At 43.5% G+C, this 20016-nt stretch overlaps 1 protein-coding gene across 3 annotated transcripts in view; it reads left to right on the plus strand.

Annotated features, from left to right (window-relative positions):
• The first annotated feature begins 2955 nt into the window (after positions 1 to 2955).
• si:ch211-51a6.2 (neurotrypsin) overlaps positions 2956 to 20016 on the plus strand; it is an 18725-nt gene continuing 1664 nt past the window's right edge. For 2 of the 3 annotated variants that reach the window (XM_034898177.1, XM_034898178.1), the window contains exons 1-13: positions 2956 to 3229; positions 6613 to 6652; positions 8473 to 8715; positions 9447 to 9585; positions 10601 to 10776; positions 11252 to 11399; positions 11644 to 11822; positions 13124 to 13268; positions 14863 to 15077; positions 15814 to 15955; positions 17171 to 17449; positions 18450 to 18572; positions 19540 to 19820. In XM_034898177.1, the coding sequence (XP_034754068.1) occupies positions 3158 to 3229; positions 6613 to 6652; positions 8473 to 8715; positions 9447 to 9585; positions 10601 to 10776; positions 11252 to 11399; positions 11644 to 11822; positions 13124 to 13268; positions 14863 to 15077; positions 15814 to 15955; positions 17171 to 17449; positions 18450 to 18572; positions 19540 to 19820 (2182 nt within the window). In that variant the 5' untranslated portion in view covers positions 2956 to 3157. The remainder of the gene's footprint in view (positions 3230 to 6612; positions 6653 to 8472; positions 8716 to 9446; positions 9586 to 10600; positions 10777 to 11251; positions 11400 to 11643; positions 11823 to 13123; positions 13269 to 14862; positions 15078 to 15813; positions 15956 to 17170; positions 17450 to 18449; positions 18573 to 19539; positions 19821 to 20016) is intronic. The other variant, XM_034898179.1, reaches the window with a different exon arrangement.

Raw genomic sequence — 20016 nt, forward strand, 5'->3', positions numbered from 1 at the left:
TTTATGGTTTTTAGACGCCGCTTTTTTTGCAGTGTGGGCAGCTGCCCTGGAGGTCCCTCCGTCTGCAGCTGCTACTGGATCAGTACTCTGGGACGGCCTGCAGATGTCTCCTGTTGCGTTGCATCAATGGTCCATTGTCCATCTTTACCAGCTAAGACGTGGCTCTCTACACCTGCCTCAGCCTGTAGCAGGTTTTCCAGCCTTTGTCCCCTCCAGTTACACCCTGGCGGGGGACTGTCTGTGACACCAAGCTCCTCTTATCTCTTCGCTCGCTCCATCTTTTTCTTTTAATTCTGTATTAATCCTATTGGTGTTACACATTACACACCGGCCCAACATACACACACATGCATAAACAGGACCTTATAATGCACTAAGTGGAGAGATGTCAGACTGAGGGGGCTGACCATTAAAGGCACCACGAGGCATTGGGGGTTCGGTGCTGTACTCAACGGCACCATCGCGGTGCCAAGGAGGTGAACTGGCATCTCTCCAGCTCCAGTCCACACTTGCATGGGGAGTTGAACCAGCGACCCACCATCGGAGCTTTAGAATGCAAGGTACCAACTGCTAATTCCAAAGTCAGCAGTCAGCAGTCTAAAAATTGCAAACTGTAAACAAAGTTTTGGAGAGCCAACGACCTGCCCGTGAGCACGATGTATGGTTGAGCGAGCTAGAGAGTGACTGAAGAGAGAGAGAGAGAGTGGTGTCAGAACAAAGAGCTAAAACGTTTTTTTGCCATTTCTCCTGTATAAGAAATGCAACTGCAGCAAGTACCTCACTATCACTATCCACGTTCCTAGTTTAGAATGATATTCAGCTAAAAAAAAAAAAAAAAACATAGACGGAGTCGTTGCTACGGAGATGATACACCATCTTGTCTAATTGCGTTGGTTTAAATGCAGCAGTCACAATGCAAATTGAAATGACAATTGCAAAATGCATTGTCATTTCGATAGACAAAAAAAAACATGGCAATATGAAATGCAATTGATTGAGCTTTCATTCAAACTATTAGTCAAGTCAAGGTTGCACTGCCACTTTGCATATTAAAGGTGCAATATGTAATACTGACAGCTAGTGTTTGAAATAGTTCCTGCGTCGCCCCGGCAGCCTCCACCCCAGACTCATGTTGGGTGCTAGACGCTTGTCCCTCATAGGCAGACATCACTCCACAGCACGGAGCAGCTAACGTCAGATGCTGGCTATGTTGACAGTCATAAACGCCCGAGCTCATGCAGAGCTCTGTACACAACTGACAGACACACTTTTTCAGTAGTATTTAGAGTAGGAACCGCTGAGCACATAACAACCTCGCCATCCTCTCCACCCAACACACAGACCCACTTCCTAGGCTTAGAATTAGAATAGGAACCGCTAAAAATAGGCTACCACTACGCTGTGGACCGACACTTCATTGGCTTAGAATTACAGCAACAACCTTTAAACCCGAGTGGGGGACACAGGAATCGGATGGAAATTGGAAATACTCCCCTCATATGCCGATCACGCTCGCGTGCCCCCCCCAGCGGAAAAGAGAGAAAGAAAAAGAGAGTTTTTTTTGTTTTTTTTTACTGTTTCATGTTGTGTTGAGCCTTCTTAGTGATTGTAAATAGGGATTTTGATGCTATCATTGTATTGCCCCTAGCTCTCCCATTAAAAGGCCATTTGACCCGAAACAATAATACGGTAAATCTTAAAAGTGGCGTTTCTGTCCTAATTATGCATTTAAATAACCTAGGTTGCAGTTGCGCTTTAATACCTGAAGATGCATTGAGGTAATATTTGGATTTATTACAGTAAATAGATTACACATTGGACTTTTAACTGGTCACTTGCAAAATAAATACTCAAATTGCATGACAAAATGTCTAATTGAATATGTAGGCTACAAATAAAGAGCTCAACAACCTTCCACAGGTGCGGGTGTAAGCATAATTTGAACTCCTTTTCCTGTTATTGTTGCCAGCTCTGCTGCTCGTCATGTGGTCTTCAAGGACCTCAGGGCTTTTCTGTTCTCTGGCGCGCCTGCTGCTCATGTAGCCTATCTGGCTCCTTAAAACTGATTATTCCACTCTCACTGTCACAAGACTTGTAAAGTGCAAAGGTAACTTACAGAGGCTCTAATGTCAGTCCCTGGTATGAAGGCTGAGTTTGAGGGCTTCACACCTTGGATTTAAAAAAACGCTTCAGAGAGAGAGAGAGAGAGAGAGAAAGAGAGAGAGAGAGAGAAAAAGAGAGAGTGAGAGAGAGACACAGAGACACAGAAAGAGAGAGAGAGAGAGACAGACAGAGAAAGAGACACAGACACACACACACAGACACACGCACAGAGAGAGAGAGAGATAGAGACAGAGGCACACACACACAGAGACACACGCACAGAGAGAGAGAGATAGACTGAGAGAGAAAGACACTCACACACATACACACACACAGACACAGAGACACATGCACAGAAAGAGAGAGAGAGCATGAGAGAGAGAGTGTGTGAGAGAGAGAAAGAGAGAGAGAGCATGAGAGAGAGAGAGAGAAAGACACACACATACACACACAGACACAGATACACATGCACAGAAAGAGAGAGAGAGTGTGTGAGAGAGAGAAAGAGAGAGAGATAGCATGAGAGAGAGAGAGAAAAAGAGAGAGAGCATGAGAGAGAGTGTGTGAGAGAGAGAGAGAGAGAGAGGGAGAAAAAGAGAGAGCGAGAGTGTGAGAGAAAGAAAGAGAGAGAGAGTGTGTGAGAAAGGAGTGAGAGAGAGAGAGCGAGTGTGTGTGTGTGTGTGTGTGTGTGAGAGAGAGAGAGAGAGAGTGTGTGTGTGTGTGGGAAAGAGAGAGAGAGAGAGTGTGTGTGAGAGAGAGAGAGAGAGAGAGTGTGTGTGAGAGAGAGAGAGAGAGAGAGAGAGAGAGAGAGTGTGTGTGAGAGAGAGAGAGAGAGAGAGAGAGAGAGAGAGAGCCTCCCTTCCTTGCCGACAGCGCGTCATATTTAGCTCCAGAGCGAGTTGAGTGTCTGGAGGTGAGTTAGGAGCGGACCACAGCCGGGCTCTTTGAATGTGTTTACCCGTCAATCTGTCATCTAACACCGGCCGGAGAGGAACGATTATCCGGAGGCGGGGTGGGCTGGTGGAGGTGTGGAGGAAATGGTTCCTTCTGCAGGATGGACCGGAACAAAGTCGTGGCCGGGTTCGCGTCCTGCTGGCTCCTGCTGGTCCTGTCTGTGTCTGCGGAGGTAGGCTGCTCCAAATATAAAGATGATGTTTCTGATGTCTCATTTAGCCCGGACCGGCCTTTGTCACGCAGGACTCTTTTAGCTGGGTAAACAAGGTCTGGGACGCTTTATTCTAGGGCTCCATAAGGGCCTATAGAGAAAGTTTCCTGATAATAAATGTGCTGTGCTTGGCTTCTAATTTGGAGTTGCAAAAATAAGATTATTAGTTATTAAATGAATTGCCATTTTGATATTCAATCAATTGCTTTGAGTCATTTCTCTGAGTCCAGCTTGTTAAATATGAATATGTCCGTCTCTTCTCTCCTCTGGGACAGTAAACTGAAGATGTTTGAGTTGTGGACAAAAAAGGACATTTGAGGACATCATCTTGAACTTTGGGACACATTTTCTGACATCTTATAGAGCAAATAATTAATCCATTATTCAAATTACCGTGCCTTGCAACCCTATTTTCATTAATGAAAATATAGAGACAGTAATCCACATTGAGTTGAGTAAACTGGGTCTGTCTGTGGAAATAACCTCAACAAGCCAACAGTCCAGCCAAGTACTTGACAGTGATTAAACATAGGATAAAACAAATAAAAATATATAAAAATATAATGAGCATTTTCAATAGGAACCTATGGAATAATTTACAGTGTTTTAAATCTATAAGACCTGTCATATAATCCAGAAAACATCCCACACACAGTGTTCCAAACCGGGGTGGAGCACTAAATTCTGGGTCCGGTGGGAAGCCCCTGCCCACATCCAGAGCATCTTTTTGGGCCCTCCCCCCCAGTCCGATGCCCCTGGTTCCAAACAAGTTCAACAGATAGATCCGTGTCAGATCCTCACTGTCACTCTGCATCATATGAATAGATGGAATACACTGGAAGTGGAACTTGAGTGTTAAGTTGATAAACCCCTTGTTGTTAAGTGTTAAGTTGATAAACCCCTTGTTGTTAAGTGTTAAGTTGATAAACCCCTTGTTGTTAAGTGTTAAGTTGATAAACCCCTTGTTGTTAAGTGTTAAGTTGATAAACCCCTTGTGGAAACATGAGGTGGGTTCTAATAGAGCCAACAGCAGCAGCTCCAGCGGGGATAAGAAAGCCGTGCCCTGGGAAGAGCACAGTGGGAACCCTTGTAACATTTTTACCACCTAGCCCGTATCCTTCTCTCCAGGTCTCTACAGTCAAGCCAGGCTCAGATAACAACAGATTCAAGAGAATTTGCTTGGTGATGTGATGCTCTTCACTTTACAGTGTTGTTTTCAGAGCTTTAGATTGGACCGCATGTGCAAATGAATGCCTTTCAGCATCAGATATTAGACTGGGGTGTCATTGTTTTTTTAGACTTCTAGCTTGTTCCTAATTTAAGTTTCGAGTCTGGTCTACAAACACTTCCCCACCTGAAGAACATGCCGGGTTCAAGGTAACCCGTAACTCGAGTTTTTGCAACCTTTTTACCTGGAACGGCAGTCAAACCGCACCTTACTACCCATGAACTCCAGACCTGTACTCCCAGGTCCAGATTTTGACGTCACACACACATAAACAACAATGTCGACCCCTGTTGATGCTGTACAGACGCCGGTGATTAACAGGGAAACATAGAAAGAAATAGGCAACGTCAAGTAAATCTGCACATTGTAATAAAATCAATACACGTACAATTGTGTACTAGTACACAATATTGATTGATTGAGACAGGTTATGTGTATTAAATGAAGCCCAAAATATGATGCTGAATAGAAATCACTAGTATCAGCGTTAGGTAGCCGCTAGCTAACGCTAGGTGGAAGGGTTTGTTGCGACTTTGCCTGGAACGCCACCAAGTCCTGAGTCGAGACTTAAAGTCGTAACTTACGAGCTAAAAACTGTGTCTTGAACGCAGCACATAGACTTGCAGATGCAATAGTGCAGGAGTAATAAGTAAGTAGATGATTCATAGCTTTGGTGTGTTAAGAAGGTTGCAAATCACAATTATTTTCATTTTTGCTTCTTTGAATTATTTTCTTGATAATAGATAAGTTGTTTGGTCTGTAAAATGTCAGTCAGTGTTTCCCTCAGTCCAAGATGATGTCCTCAAATGTCTTGTTTTGTCCACAACTCAAAAACATTCAGTTTACTGTCCCAGAGGAGTAAAGAAACCAGAAAATATTCACATTTAGGAAGCAGGAAATAAATAATTAAGACTTGTTTCCTTTCAAAGTTACTCAAACTGACTAGTCAATCATCCAAATGGTTGGCGAATACTTTAATGACAAAAAAATCCATTTATCCCCACAGCTCTAGTAAGGACTAATGATGTAACGATTTAATTACCGTTCATATTTAAAATATTATTATTATCCTGGAGGATTAACCGTGGTCATATCATCCCAGCTTCATCCAAGTCTTCTGGAGTTACTGCGTGGGAATCATTGCAATTGCGATTTTAAACATATTGCAATATTCTGCAATATGTTGCAATTTATAACCTTTTTTCCAACTTCTAATCTTTCCCAATTTCAAAGGACTTCCCTAAAAGGAAACTTATTAACATCCATTTCATCTTAAAAGAACCCTTCCCTAACACACTTATATACTACCAAACCATGCTAATTTTGGTCACTATAACCGTTGCATCCCCAGTAATAACACAACATTTATGCATATTTACTGTGTGTGTGTGTAATGCACTCGGTAAGTATTTTAGGGGTTAACTGTCAGCTTTAAAGTATTTTAGGGGGATCACATGTATAGGAAATGGACCCATTTCTATACATAGTCCCACATTGTTGGGACATGGTGACAGGGCTATAATTCAGCTTCAATGAAACCACTTCAAGCTAAGAGTCAGCTCTTTAGGTCATTGTTTCAGTTCAGATTCAACGTGCACGACCGAACTCCAACAGGTTGTCTGCTCCTTACTTCGTTGGTGGCCGGTCTGTTTGCTTCATATTATCAGCAGGTCAAAGTCTCCGCTCATTTGTGTTCATTAAACATCGTTGCAGATAAGGGTTAAAGTGGACCACAGTCTGAGACAGGGTTAGTGTCCCCTGGAAATACAAAACATAAATTAAGGAACAAACATTTCAGCTTTACCCACAATCTTTTCCTTAACCTAACCAAGTTGGGTTAGGTTTCTATAAAAGGCAATAAAAATGTGAATTACACAAAAAGGATCTTACGCTTCAACAGAAAGGTGGACCTTCTTAGAAATCCTTTCCATAATGTTGTCAGACACTTAGAATATTAATCTGAGCCTGTCACGGGCAAATCTAGCACTTTTTTGGAGGTAAATACAAGCTGGACAATTGTCCTGTTAATCTACTAACTTTTAACCAGGTTGAAAAGAACGGTGGTTAACCTGCTGGATAACTCTATTATTCTATTTTTTCCATAATTCTCCCACAGGTCCCTGAGGTTGGGCACTTGAAGATTGTGCAGAGTGCAGGTAAAGGTTATGTTTAAGTCTTTATTAATGCGTGGTCTCAATATAATAATAGATTGATTTTGTTTGTATGGCACTTCTAAAAAGAATAGTTTACAAAGTGCACATACAAATCAATGCACATACACCCATTATTTGCGATTCTTTCATTATTCATCTGTATTTATTATTTATTAAGCTCAGCCTCTGTTTAGATCAAACTGTTCCTGTTCTTATCTCACAAGTCATGCCATAATTACTAATAATCTTTACCCTCGCAGACAGTCTAATGTAGCGTGCAGCCGACAGTATAGTGTGGCCTTCACGCTCCTTCTGTCCGTCGTTATTTCCAGCTCTCCCTGTCCCATCAGCCATGCTGTCCTCCAGTCACAGCATGTCTGTCTGGTTTACTGTTTTACTACCTCCACCTCCACCTCCACCACCGGCAGCAGCAGCAGCAGCCTGTGTCTCCATCACGGTCCCAGTTAAAGCAGTAAAGTCTCTGCAGATTACCTGATTTTCATGCTTCGTGATTTATGGCAATGAGGCTTCACCGCTAATGGAAACTAAAGCTCACCGACTCCATGCCTGTCAGATGCTCCCATTGAAATACGGATGAGTTGACTGTTTAGCATTTTCCACTTGGCAGCTGTGCTGGAATCTACAAGAAGCTACATGTGCAAATGTTGAGTGATTGACTGTAGGATTTTTGAGTAAATCCTCGCTCTTGTCTGTGTGTGAACTAGTCTCATAATGTCTGCACAGGAAACAGTTTTATAGCTCGGTTTTGCAGTTGCCCGTGCTTCTGGTTGTCATTAGGTCTCTCCACCTGCAATTCAGCATTGTCTTGTTAAACCACCATCTGCCCACCACATGGATGTGTACTCCAGCATCATAGGACTTGTTTTTAACAATCACGCCAGGTTCCCATAACCCGAGGAGGAGTTCTACAGCTGCTTCTCATCCCACTGGTGACATGTGAAAACTGAGGATCCTAATGTAGAAAAAAATCACGAACCTAATGGAGAAATGTTCCGAGTCAAAAAGCAGTGATCATTTTAGCAGCTGAGCTTTTAGTTTATCCCGGATGATCATGTAAAGCAAATAAAAACATCCATTAGAGGGGATATGACATTAAAAAGCTAAAATAGAATAAGCCATGTATGAATATACAGGAATAAAAGTTACAGTGAAGCGTACGAAATACCTCATGTAAACACTGCAGTAAAGTTTGTTGTGATTTCTCTCAAATTTCAGATCACACACTCGTGCTGGAATATGTCTGACTGTGCAGTTTTGGGTTTTGAAGTCTTTATTGGCGATTTTTCACGATAGAAAGTGTTGGCTACTCCGTTACAGGAAGTCTGTTAAATCCCGTTGAAGCCAAAGTGTTGACGCCCGCGCAGCACGCCGGGGTTTAAGTTCACATCAGAAATTGCATTCTCTAGTGAAGGATTTAAAATACACTTGTCACTGTGCTGATCAACTGTTCTCAGAAATTAAGGTGAGGTGATATTTTCAATATTTTATATATATTTTTTCAACGTATCCACGTTCGCTTAGCTACCAGCGGGGCTAACCGGTAGATTAAACTGTCGTCATCTGTTCAGCTGGTCTCTGGCCCCGCCTACATCAGACACACTGATGTGATTGGTGCAGCTCGCTTCTGGCCCGCCACCAACTTTGCGTCCCACTGTTTGTGTGGTATAATTCTTTTAAAGAGTTCCTTATGCATCCTACTAGATATGATCTTGCTTTTGTTTTTAATAATTCTTTCTTATATCTTAAAGCTCAGTGTTTTGTTGTTCTTCATGTAATGTGTGTGACCTGGTCTGTGTTTGCAGCTCCCCTCTCCTGTTCAGAAGGCTTTACAGATCTGGGATACTATAACGGCTCAGTGTCCCACACGGACTCAGGCTCCCCCTGCCTGAAGTGGACAGACTTCCCAGACTACTTGCAGCAGTACCCAGGCCGAGGTCTGGGGGACCACAGCTTCTGCCGAAACCCAGACCAAGAGGCCAACCCCTGGTGCTTCTTCAGGCAGAGCTCAGGTGCCATCGGCTGGGCCTACTGCGAGTGCCATCAGGGTGAGATGGATGGAGGGATGGATGGATGGATGGATGGATTGATTTGTAGATTTGTGGATGGATGGATTTATACATGGATGGATGGATTTGTGGATTTGTGGATGGATGGATGGATAGATGGATGGATGGATGGATGGATGGATTTATAGATGGATGGATGGATGGATGGATTTGTGGATTTGTGGATGGATGGATGGATAGATGGATGGATGGATGGATGGATGGATGGATGGATTTATAGATGGATGGATGGATGGATGGATTTGTGGATTTGTGGATGGATTTATAGATGGATGGATTTGTGGATGGATGGATTTATAGATGGATGGATGGATGGATGGATGGATTTATAGATGATGGATGGATGGATGGATGGATGGATGGATGGATTGATTTGTAGATTTGTGGATGGATGGATTTGTGGATTTGTGGATGGATGGATGGATGGATGGATGGATTTGTGGCTTTGTGGATGGATGGATAGATACATGGAGTGATGGAAGGATTTGTGGATGGATAAATGGATTTGTGGATCTGTGGATGGATGGATTTATAGATGGATGGAGGAATGGAGGGATTGATTGATTGATCTATGGATGGATGGATGGATAGATAGATGGATGGTCGGATGGTATTTCGACAAAACCAATGCATTCATTGTTAAGAGTACCAAACTAATACCGCCTTACTCCCACTGTATTGGAACATGTTTGCTTGTTTGTCGTTTGCAGGTGCAGCCAGATTGGTGGGGGGGTCATCAGGCAACAGCGGGCGCCTCGAGGTGTATCTGAATAGCCAATGGGGGGCAGTGTGTGATACACACTGGACCGACCGTGATGCCAGCGTCATATGCAGACAGCTGGGACTGGGGTGAGAGACGCATGTTCCTTATGACAATACGCACAGTTAATGAAAAGCTACAACCAATCAGACTTTTTCTATTTAGTTGCAGATTTAATTTGAATCACTGCCTATACATTTCAAACTTGGTTTGTTTAAAAAAAAAAAAGTTTAAAATACTACCATAAATGACCTGTATCTGTTGTTGTTTTTTGCTTCATTACATTTTAGAAGGTAATCTTGGACCTTTTACACAGATTAACTGAACTGTCCCATATTTGCATGTTTTGATATCTTTATTCACTCTCTGTATCACATATTGAATTGACCTAAAAATCCTTGTTTTTACTGCACATTAGTGAGAGCTCCCGGCATCGCTAAGAAACCAACTCATTTAGCAATTTTAGCCATGCCGTAGATTAGGGTTGATTAAAACTACATTTCTGGGATGATGGGGTGGAATGAGGACCCGAACGCAGAGAAGAGGAGGCAGGCAGGAGCAGGTGCACAGGGGTTCATTGTCACACAGTCCAAGGAGAGTACAGGGAGCAGAAGAACCAGACAAAATCCAGGAGATACAAAAAAAATACTAAAGTCCAGAAATACACAAAGGAAGCACAGGGATTAAATACACAAGGTACACAAGCGGGAAGACACAGGAAGTAAAACCAAAAACAGGACGGGACAGAAACCTGACTTCAAAATAAAACAGGAAACAGAACTTACAGACACTCAGGGGGACACAGGACCGAGGAGGAACAAGACACATACACCAGATCAGGGAACAAACACAAAAAATAACAGAAAACAGGATACAAAGCCCCGATAAAAACCAAAACCATGACACATTTTAGAGCTAAGAGCTACGGAGATACCACCTATGTTCTGTTTTCCCCAGCATGTTTTTTTTGTGCATTTGAATTGGGCTTAGTATGAGTAGACACAGCAGATTTCATTCTTTTAAATACTTAAAAGTCTTTTTAACCTGACGTGTAGGATGTTAGGAGCTTTCATGAATCTCTATATGTATCTGCTGTCCATGCAGTGAGATCGGCACAGCCCTGCGGCAATCTTACTTCGGCCCAGGTTCCGTCTTCCACTATGAGCGTCTGGGTTGCCGTGGTAATGAGAACTCGCTACTGGAGTGCCGGAGCAGGAGGTTTCTCACCAGCGACTGTAACCATGGAAATGAAGCGGGGGTGATTTGTGCTGAGCCTGAAGGTGAGAACTAGGTGTCACCTCAGATTTGATAAACCAATAGGTCACTGATATACAAACGCATATGCACTTTCCATTCATGGTCTACATAGCCCTGCCTACAAAATGTTCATTTAACCCTCATCAAAAATCATTTTGAACCAGAAAACAACATTTTAGTCAACAAGGAGAGGCCTCATCACTTTTTGGCAAGTCAAAAACTATATGGAATGGGTTATATTGTTTTTTTTAAAGTATTTCAACTGGTAAAAATGACTGTGTAAGCTATGATCTGTTGAATATAGCCTACTTTAATCCTCATGGAGGAAATCTTTCGGTCAACAAGGCTTAAGGCTGCAATCACTTTTTTGGCAAGGAAAAGATTCATCCTTTATCTTCAACCTGCTTAAATTGGGAAAACCTTTTTTTTTTAGAAAATTAAACTTATGCAAAAGCAATATGTGTATTATTGCTCTAAGTTTAACCTTGTGTTCCTCAGGCACTGGCATCCCTTTGAGGCTGGTGGGAGGCCTGGAGGACTTTGAGGGGCGCGTCGAGTTGTACCGTGATGGCAAATGGGGAACAATTTGCAATGACCGGTGGGACGACACGGACGCTGAGGTGGTGTGCCGACAGCTGGGCCTGGGGTAGGACGATTGGGATTGGTTTGAAGGAATGCCAATAAACCAGAGCATGTTGTGCTCCCATCCCAGAATGCTGCGTGGACTAGCCAGACCCTCCTCCACAGCACTGTGGAGGAGGGTCTGGTGAAGCGGGACTAGGAATACCCTGATAATTAATGAATCATTATTGAATAATTCCTGCAACTGAAAAAGGTTGAGAACCACTTTGGCACAACATAAGGTGGTGTTTTTTTGTCCTGACTGACAGGGGCGTGGCCAAGGCGTGGACATGGGCCCACTCGGGCCGGAGTGCGGGTCCCATCTTCCTGGATGGGGTTGAGTGTTCAGGCAATGAACTCTCTCTGGAGGAGTGTCCCCACGACATCTGGGACCAGCACAACTGTGACCAAATGAAAGATGCAGGGGTGTCCTGCAACCCATACCGAGGTCAGAGCCTAGAAAGGAAACACACTCACTCACATATTCATATTACACAACACTGGCATCAATCCTGTGGGAAGTTACAGGCATTTGGACTTTCCTTGGCAGCCCATGGCTCAGTGGTTAGCACTTCTGCCTCACAGCAAGTTGGCACTGCAGAGTTCAATTACTGGTCTGGGCAGGGTCCCATCCCCGGTCCAGGCAGGGCCTGTCTGTGCGGGGTCTGCATGTTCTCCCCGTGTTTGCTTGGGTTTCTTCTGGGTGCTCCAGTTTCCCTCCTCCACTAAGACATGCATGCTGGGTAACTAGGACTACAGTTGAAAATTAGCCAACTGGCTATCACTGCCAAATTCTCTGGGCGGGCAAATCAGAGAAAGGGGAGGTAACCTTGCCCTTTATGACCTCATAAGGATCAAGATTCCAGATCAGTCAATCTAAGCTTTCATTTTCTCAAAGGCAGAGCAAACCACTCAGGGCTCGGTTTACACCTATCACCATTTCCAGTCACTGGGGAGGGGGCAAAGGTAGGCCGGGGGAACTCATGTTAATGTAAACTCATAAAGTGTAATTTTCATGCCATGGGACTTTGAACAAAAACTACTACGAAAGCTTCTTCCATTATTTTTGCAGTCAAAGGCTGAACCTTTCTCAACTTCCCCAGGATTCATTGCTGATTCCTTAACATATCCTCTGATGCCATCATTAGGTCAAATTGTGTCCAATACCAGAACCAAATATTTGCAAACCTAATGGCATTCTCATCAGCCTCAGCTGTTGTGTGTGCATACTAACATGTTGAACTAAGTTCAACAGGGCGAACATTATACCTACCATACATCCCCTAGAATTTAGAATCCAAAGAACTGCGTATATGCCCATGTACAGCCTCACAGGGCCATGTTAGTCTTGTTGGGCTTGTTGTCTTGTCTGTTCTCTTCTCAGTCCAAAATGTGTATGTTGTTGTCATCAAAGATATCCTTTACATGTAGACTGCTGCGTTTTGACCCAAGGAGTTAGACCTTCCATGTACTCGTTCAGTGGTGTGTTCGTGGCTCTAGTGTAAGGGCCTGTGCATTCCTTGCTGTACTTTAACAGAGGATTATTGCCTGGGGGTGGTGGTGAAACATTTTTAAGAATTTAAAGCAAGTTCATTTGCATTTGACTGACAACTTCTAGCTATCCAAAGACTAAGAATTCTCCCGGACATATAATGATCTTAACCGAGCTAAAAGACACCCGATGAGATTTACCACGCGCTGCCCTGAGTCTGTGATCTAATAAAGCATTAGTGTTTTCCTGTGTGGCAGCAGACGGTGCAGTTCGTCTGGTGGGTGCAGACAGTCACTGGGAGGGACGCGTGGAGATTTACCACCAGGGACAATGGGGGACTGTGTGTGATGACAACTGGACTGAGCTCAACGCCCAGGTAGTGTGTAGGCAGCTGGGCTTCAGGTCAGTGCATCACTACATCTGTGTCACTACAAAACACCTCTCTGCCTCAGGAGATTGTGTACTTCTCTATGTTTTTGAATCAATCTGAAGTAGAGATGAACAGCCATGTCTGCAGATGTCCATTCTTACCAAGCACTAATGGTTTCTTTTCCCTTTTAAAGCAAAAGGAAAGTCTTTTTAACCTCAGAGACATTGAACAACATATTTGTACTAAGCCTTATCAATCTATCCATCTATTTTTCTGCCTCGGATCTGGGTTCTGGAGCTAGTAGCAGCAGGCTAAAACCCCTCCACGCCGAGGGCTCAACCAGGGTTGACTTTGTGCTTAAGAGGGTCAACCCACGTTGACCGACTCGGCTTGTTGACCCAGGTCGAGAGGTGGGTCGATTTCAATGGGAATTGCAAACCACCAGGGTCACTAAAAGCCAGGGCAGGGCAAACCATGCCATTGGTTGGAAATAGGACCCACAGTCATGACACAAAACTGCTGTGAAACAATCAGAAAAGAATGTTAAATTCTCTGTCACAGGAGTCTCGCTCGCGCAACACACAGGTACACCTGGTGGTTTAGTGTGGCCAACGGTCCCCTCAAATAAGCTGACAGCACAGCCTGACTTTAATGAACAGAAATGTTCCCCCCTTGTCCTAAAATACTAATAAATTGATATTAGAGTAGTCTACTTCCCTGTTTACTGATGCCGCTGCAGTGAGTGAAGTGCATAGGAGGAGAATTTGAATTTGCAGTGTCTCCACAAAATCATCTGTTGAGTGTTTGATGGATCTGTATTGGTGCATTACAACGTAACCTCTGTAAAACAATCAGAAAGTACAGAACACTAGTTCTGGTAGTGTACAGCTGGACTGGAGTATGTGACTATGGCTGTTCTCTGAACATGATGTGTAAACTGCCTCGCCCATGCCCAGCAACGTGGGGTTGCCATGGCCAGGGATCAACCCGTGTTGACAATAGAAGAGTTGGACACTCGTCAGATGACTCAGGTCTGACCCTGGTCACTGGTGTGAAAGAGGTCGACAAGGTAGTCCAGATACCCTTCTCCCCAGTCACCCCCTCTAGCTTATTCTGTGAGATCTCAAGGTATTCCTTGGGCTATTGCTTAAATGAATAAAACTAAGTTATTATAAAATGTCAACTAAAACAAAAGTATGTCTGATGAGTTGAAATCCTTCCAATTCTGGAGAAAATCAATACTAATTGAATCAAAGTTAATCTGCAATTAACATAAAATTATGTTTTCACACACCGGTCATTTCAGGAACCTAAATAAAGACATAGCAAATAGTTGTAGTAGTAGAAGTAGTAGTAGTAGTAGTAGTAGTAGTATTATTTCAACAACAAAAGTATTTATACATACGTTCACGCATACATGTATATAATTAAAATGACAGATAAATAAGGTCATGTAATTCTCAGCACAATCTTCCAAAACTGATTGAAAGTCATTCCAACAAAACATTCCCATGTTCCAAAAGGGTTATATGCATTGAAATGTTTCTCACATTCACCAGAGTTTTGATGATGTTCTTCCCACCCTTAAAATGAGACAGATGTTGTGTTGTTGTGCCTTGTCTGCAGAGGTCGAGCGGCGGTGGCTCCTGACGGGGTGTATGAAGAAGGTCGCGGGCTGATCCTGCTGGACGAGGTGCAGTGTAGGGGAACAGAGACCAGTTTACAGGCCTGTACCCACTCAGAGTGGGGGCAGCATGACTGCTCCCACAGTGAGGACGTAGGTGTCCGCTGTGAGAGGGGAGCTGATACCAAGGAGATACTCAGCCTTTTGCCTTCTATTGGTAAGTACACACATTGGTGGCTTTTGACTAGGGTTGGGTACCGAGACCTGGTCCTTAACGAGCGGTATCTCCGGGCTGAACAGCAACGCAGATTTTGGTTCAATCCCCAGACCGACAGGATAAAGGCTGGGGAAGGTGATAATGAATGAGTTGCAAAATGAGAAGGTGTTTTCAGTCAACTTACCTGGATAAAAAAGGTTAAATAAAAATAAATGTATTAAACACAGTTAACATACTGACAGCTAACCGGTGTAAAGTGGGACTGCATTTCCACTGTCGAGGATTCTAACACCGACGTCCAACAGTCCCGGATTAACAACACAGACGGTGCGTTGACTTGAAACTGGCCTGGCCAGCCTCGTGGTGCATTCAAAGTTATAGTAAAATACCCTGTTCCAATCTAGAGGTTGTTTTTGTCATTTATCAGCAATTCACTGGTGGAGTAAGTTATTGTCATTACGTTATTGATCAAAAATTTAATTCTGACCATATAGCCAAATTAATAAATAAGAAGTTCTTGAAAGTTGCTGAGTGGTATTGTTTTAGCACCGGTATCGGAACAAATCCAAACAAATCCATACAATATTCAACCCTAATATTAAGGGAACGCAGTTACTGTTTCTACTCATGAGATTTGTGTGTTTTTTCGTTGTAAAGGGTGAAGGTTAATCTGAAATCCTCAGGGCATGAATAACTTTAACCGAGGCGCGTTTTTCCTTGTAATGTTCCTTTGCAGGCCCTCTGGTGCGTTTGGTGGCCGGAGAAAGCAGGAAGGAGGGCAGAGTGGAGGTCTTCATCAACGGCCAGTGGGGGAGCGTGTGTGACGACGGCTGGAATGATGTCAACGCGGCTGTAGTCTGCAGACAGCTGGGATTCACGTTAGTATGATTACACCTCCCTTGTCCTAGACAAAAGCTCATGCAGAGTCCAAAAGGGAACAGGATCATCATCGTGGGAGCATGATTACGCTTAGAAAGTTTTATGGAAATCTGTTGCACGATTTGGATATTTTTGGCTTTGGAAGAAGGTTGTGATGTTGGTTGTTCAGTTCACCACTTTGGTTCAAACTGAAATATATTGACAACTGTTGCATTAGTCTGTCTGATCAAAAAAAGTAGAAAAGCCTGGCATCCTTCGCGTGGCTCACATGCAGAATGTCCGCTCTCTGCGTGTTGCCATTCTCCAAATCCCTTCACTACTGGAAACAGCAACAACCCTAGAGCGAGCTACACGCAAAAAAACTCCAGTTGTCCTCGGATCAAGTTTGCCCAAAATTGCTCAAATTTTCAAGTTTCTATCAGAAAACTTTCTACTCGGGATTCTTTCATCCAAATTGTCCAAATATTACATAAATGGTTCCAACACTTCTTGCAAGTTAAACGAAGGATCACTTCGCTACTTTAGACAAAAGAAAGACAGACAAAATGATATCATTTCATACAAATGTGGTTTCTTGACCATCAATTTGAAAAAGAAAATAGTGTAAAACTAGTGGTGATATATTGGTTTACAGTATGCTGATGGTATTGTTACAAAAATGAAGGAAATGTTGAAAAAAGCATTAAAAAGTGATACAAAAGTATCTCAAATGCGTCAATAAAGTAAAACATAAAATGATGCATTTTATGAGAGATTTCTAAAGAGAAACAGGGCCGGCCCGTCTGATCCCCTCCAGCAGTTGAGGGGCCCTGACTCTTAGGGCCTGGACCTGGACATAGGAACTACTGACAGGCCATTACAGAGTCTAACAGCACCTCAGTACAGTATTCATTAAAGCATGTTTCTTGCTGATAAAAAAGATCAAACAATTAATTAAAACATGTCAAAATACCATCTTAAATTAAAGATCAATGTGCTGCAAAGATGTCCCGGCCTATACATTGTGTTCTACAGAATTAAGAAAAAGATTTGGTACAGACCCCTCAAAAATCACACCAGAATCATTGATTTAATAAAATCATCACTCCCTCTAATATCACAACGTGAGGAAATCTAGTGAAATGTATATGCACACGTAACACACTGTATGTGTTTCTAAGAAAAAAGGAACTATAAATAATGAGACTGTGTGTCTTTGTGTGTTGGTCTCCCAGCGGGGTGGCTAAAGCTCGGTCCATGGCGTACTTTGGTGAGGGTCAAGGTCCCATCCACCTGGACAACGTCCGATGCTCGGGGACGGAGACGTCCTTAGGCCAGTGTCCAGCTGTGAGTCAGGACAGCCATGACTGTCGCCACAGTGAGGACGCGGGCGTCATCTGTGACTACACCCTGGATCCTCTGGGGGACGCGGCCGTGGTAATGCAGACCTGTGGCCAAAGACTCAATAACCAGCGGCGGCGACGCAGGATCATAGGAGGGGATAAGTCTCTGAGGTCAGTGTACACACACAACAGGTATCTAGATATAAACACACTTTCACATGTAAGTGCTTGATTCAAGGTCTCTTTGAGCCTGTACGTCAATGGAAATCCAACACAACATAACACATGTGTAATTAGTTTAGCTTATTCACGCATGATTAAAAAATAAACAACAACAAGGTTTGCTATAGGTAAAGGATTGTGCATTGTGGATTCTGGGTTTCAAGGCTTTAACCCTCCTGGTGTCTTCAGGTCAAATTTGACCCCTTTCCAAAAAGTTTCTATATCAGAAATGTTGCTTTCCTTCAAACTAATTGTCCTAAAAAGTCAAGTGGATGGTTCCCAACAACGCTCCTCGTAAGTCAAATAATAATCAGTTCACTACTTACAATAAACTTGTGTTTTTTTTTCAGTTTTATAGCATTTGGAGAGAAAAACAAGTGGCGAAGAACTTTAAAAAATAGTGTAAAAAAGAGAGAAAAATGTCAAATAAAGTGGCAAAAATGTGAAATTATTTTCAAAAAGTGACAAATGTAAAAAGATTTTATTTTTTTAATTGTGGAAAAAACCCAGGGGAATTTCAAAAGGCTCAGAAAAAGTCGACAAACGTTGAAAAAGTGACAAAAACATTGGAGGAAAGACACAAAAGGGTCAAAAAAGATGACCAGGACCTCGGTAAAAGGTTTTTCATTTGAAATTTTGACTCAGAAAAACAAGTTTTCAGGTTGGCGGGACGACAACACGAGGGTTTAAGATAGGGCGTCTGAGTAGCACACCTAGTAGAGAGGAGTCCTTGTCGCTGCGGCTGCAGGTTCAATTCCAACCTGCGGCCCTTGTCAGTCCCCCTTTGCCCCTTTCATGTCTAAACTGTTCTTTCACCTAAAGGCCAAAAACAGGATTTAAGTAGCCCTAGTTACACTAAGAAGCAGGGACAATGTAGCAGCTAAAGCATGTGTGTGTGTGTGTGTGTGTTTGTGTGTGTGTGTGTGTGTGTGTGTGTGTGTGATTTCAGAGGCGAGTGGCCCTGGCAGGTTTCTCTGTGGCTCAGGTCTCAGTCTAAAGGAAACCATCCTCTGTGTGGAGCATCGCTCATCAGCCCCTGCTGGGTGGTGACGGCCGCCCACTGCTTCAAGAGGTAGGAGACAGCGCCCCCCCCGCCCCCTTATCATGTGTCCCTCTCGTTGACCTCATAACGTCCTGTACAGCTATGCAATAATGAAATCTATAAATGGTAATATTTTGTATCCAACATTTATGCTTTTGATTGTTGCTCCATGATGTCCGGTCACTCTGTAAACTGTAAAGTGTCTTTAGTTGCATTGTTTACCCTGTACATGTTATCTTTTAACCAAAAATTAAAAGTACTTTAAGTCACTTAAAGGAGAATTCCGGTCAATTCCAACACGTAGATCTGTTGTTTGGAAATGTGGAGTGGAGTGGACCCAACAGGCGTATAGCTCCCATATTCTGCTAATTTTCAGGTTCATAATTGTATTTTGACGTATTTTGACACCATTTTTTTGTTGTACTGCACATTGCTGCAGATCCTGTTTTCACCCTGTGTGTTTAGGTCTCTGTTTTAGCTCCAGAGTGAGACATCTCTCTAGTCTTATCTCCAGAGTGAGACATCTCACTTGTTTTAGCTCCTGAGTGAGACATCTCCCTTTGATCCTATCTTTGTGTGTGAGCTGCATATGCTCAGTAGCTCGGTAAGATCCCATCAGCTAGATAACTCTTTCTCCAGCTTTGGTCAGTCCAAGGCAGGATCAGCTGGGAGACTTCTTCTAGACCAGGGCCACTTGTGAAATACCTGCACAACAGGTACAGGGAGTTGTTCTTTTGGAGATTCTGGTCAACTAGTGGCTGTTGGAGCAGTGTTTTCCATTGAGAAAAGAGAGAACGAGCTAGCATGCTACGGTTAGCCACCTCGTCTCTAGTGACGTAGAAAGCCGTGCGGATGTTTACCCAGAGACTGAAGACAGAGGACACTCAGAAACACTCAAAACACCATGGATGGATGTTTTATTTTCAAGTGTGTATGTGTGTGGACACCATTACAAAACGATCAAAACTAAAATTTCCAAATTTGTTTGCACCTCCAGATTTGGCAGAGACCCGACCCGCTACGTCTTGCGCCTGGGGGACTACCACACTGAGGAGCAAGATGACTTTGAACGCACCTTGTCACCTGAACGCATCGTTATCCACAGGAAGTACCGCAGCCAGGGCTGGGAGTATGACATTGCTCTGCTGCGGCTCAAAGGCACAGAGGGAAACTGTGTGGCGTTCAACCCTCACACTGGTGCCGTGTGTCTGCCAGAGCCGGGCAGCAGGTGGGAGAAGAGGCCCGCCGCCTGCGTGATCACCGGCTGGGGCATCACAGGTAACGGCGCCGCCTGGACCAGCGGAGTGTAGAACTCAACTCTCCATGTGTGTGTGTGTGCGTGCATGTGTGCATGCGTGTGTGTTCGAATGTGTGTGTGTGTGTGTGTGTGTGTGTATGTGTGTTTTTTTCTGTTTGCACGTGTGTGGGTGTGCATGTGTCTGCGTGTATTTTTTGTGTCCGTGTGTGTGTGTGT

This window comes from Etheostoma cragini, chromosome 17, assembly GCF_013103735.1.
Source record: "Etheostoma cragini isolate CJK2018 chromosome 17, CSU_Ecrag_1.0, whole genome shotgun sequence".
Taxonomy (NCBI): domain Eukaryota; kingdom Metazoa; phylum Chordata; class Actinopteri; order Perciformes; family Percidae; genus Etheostoma; species Etheostoma cragini.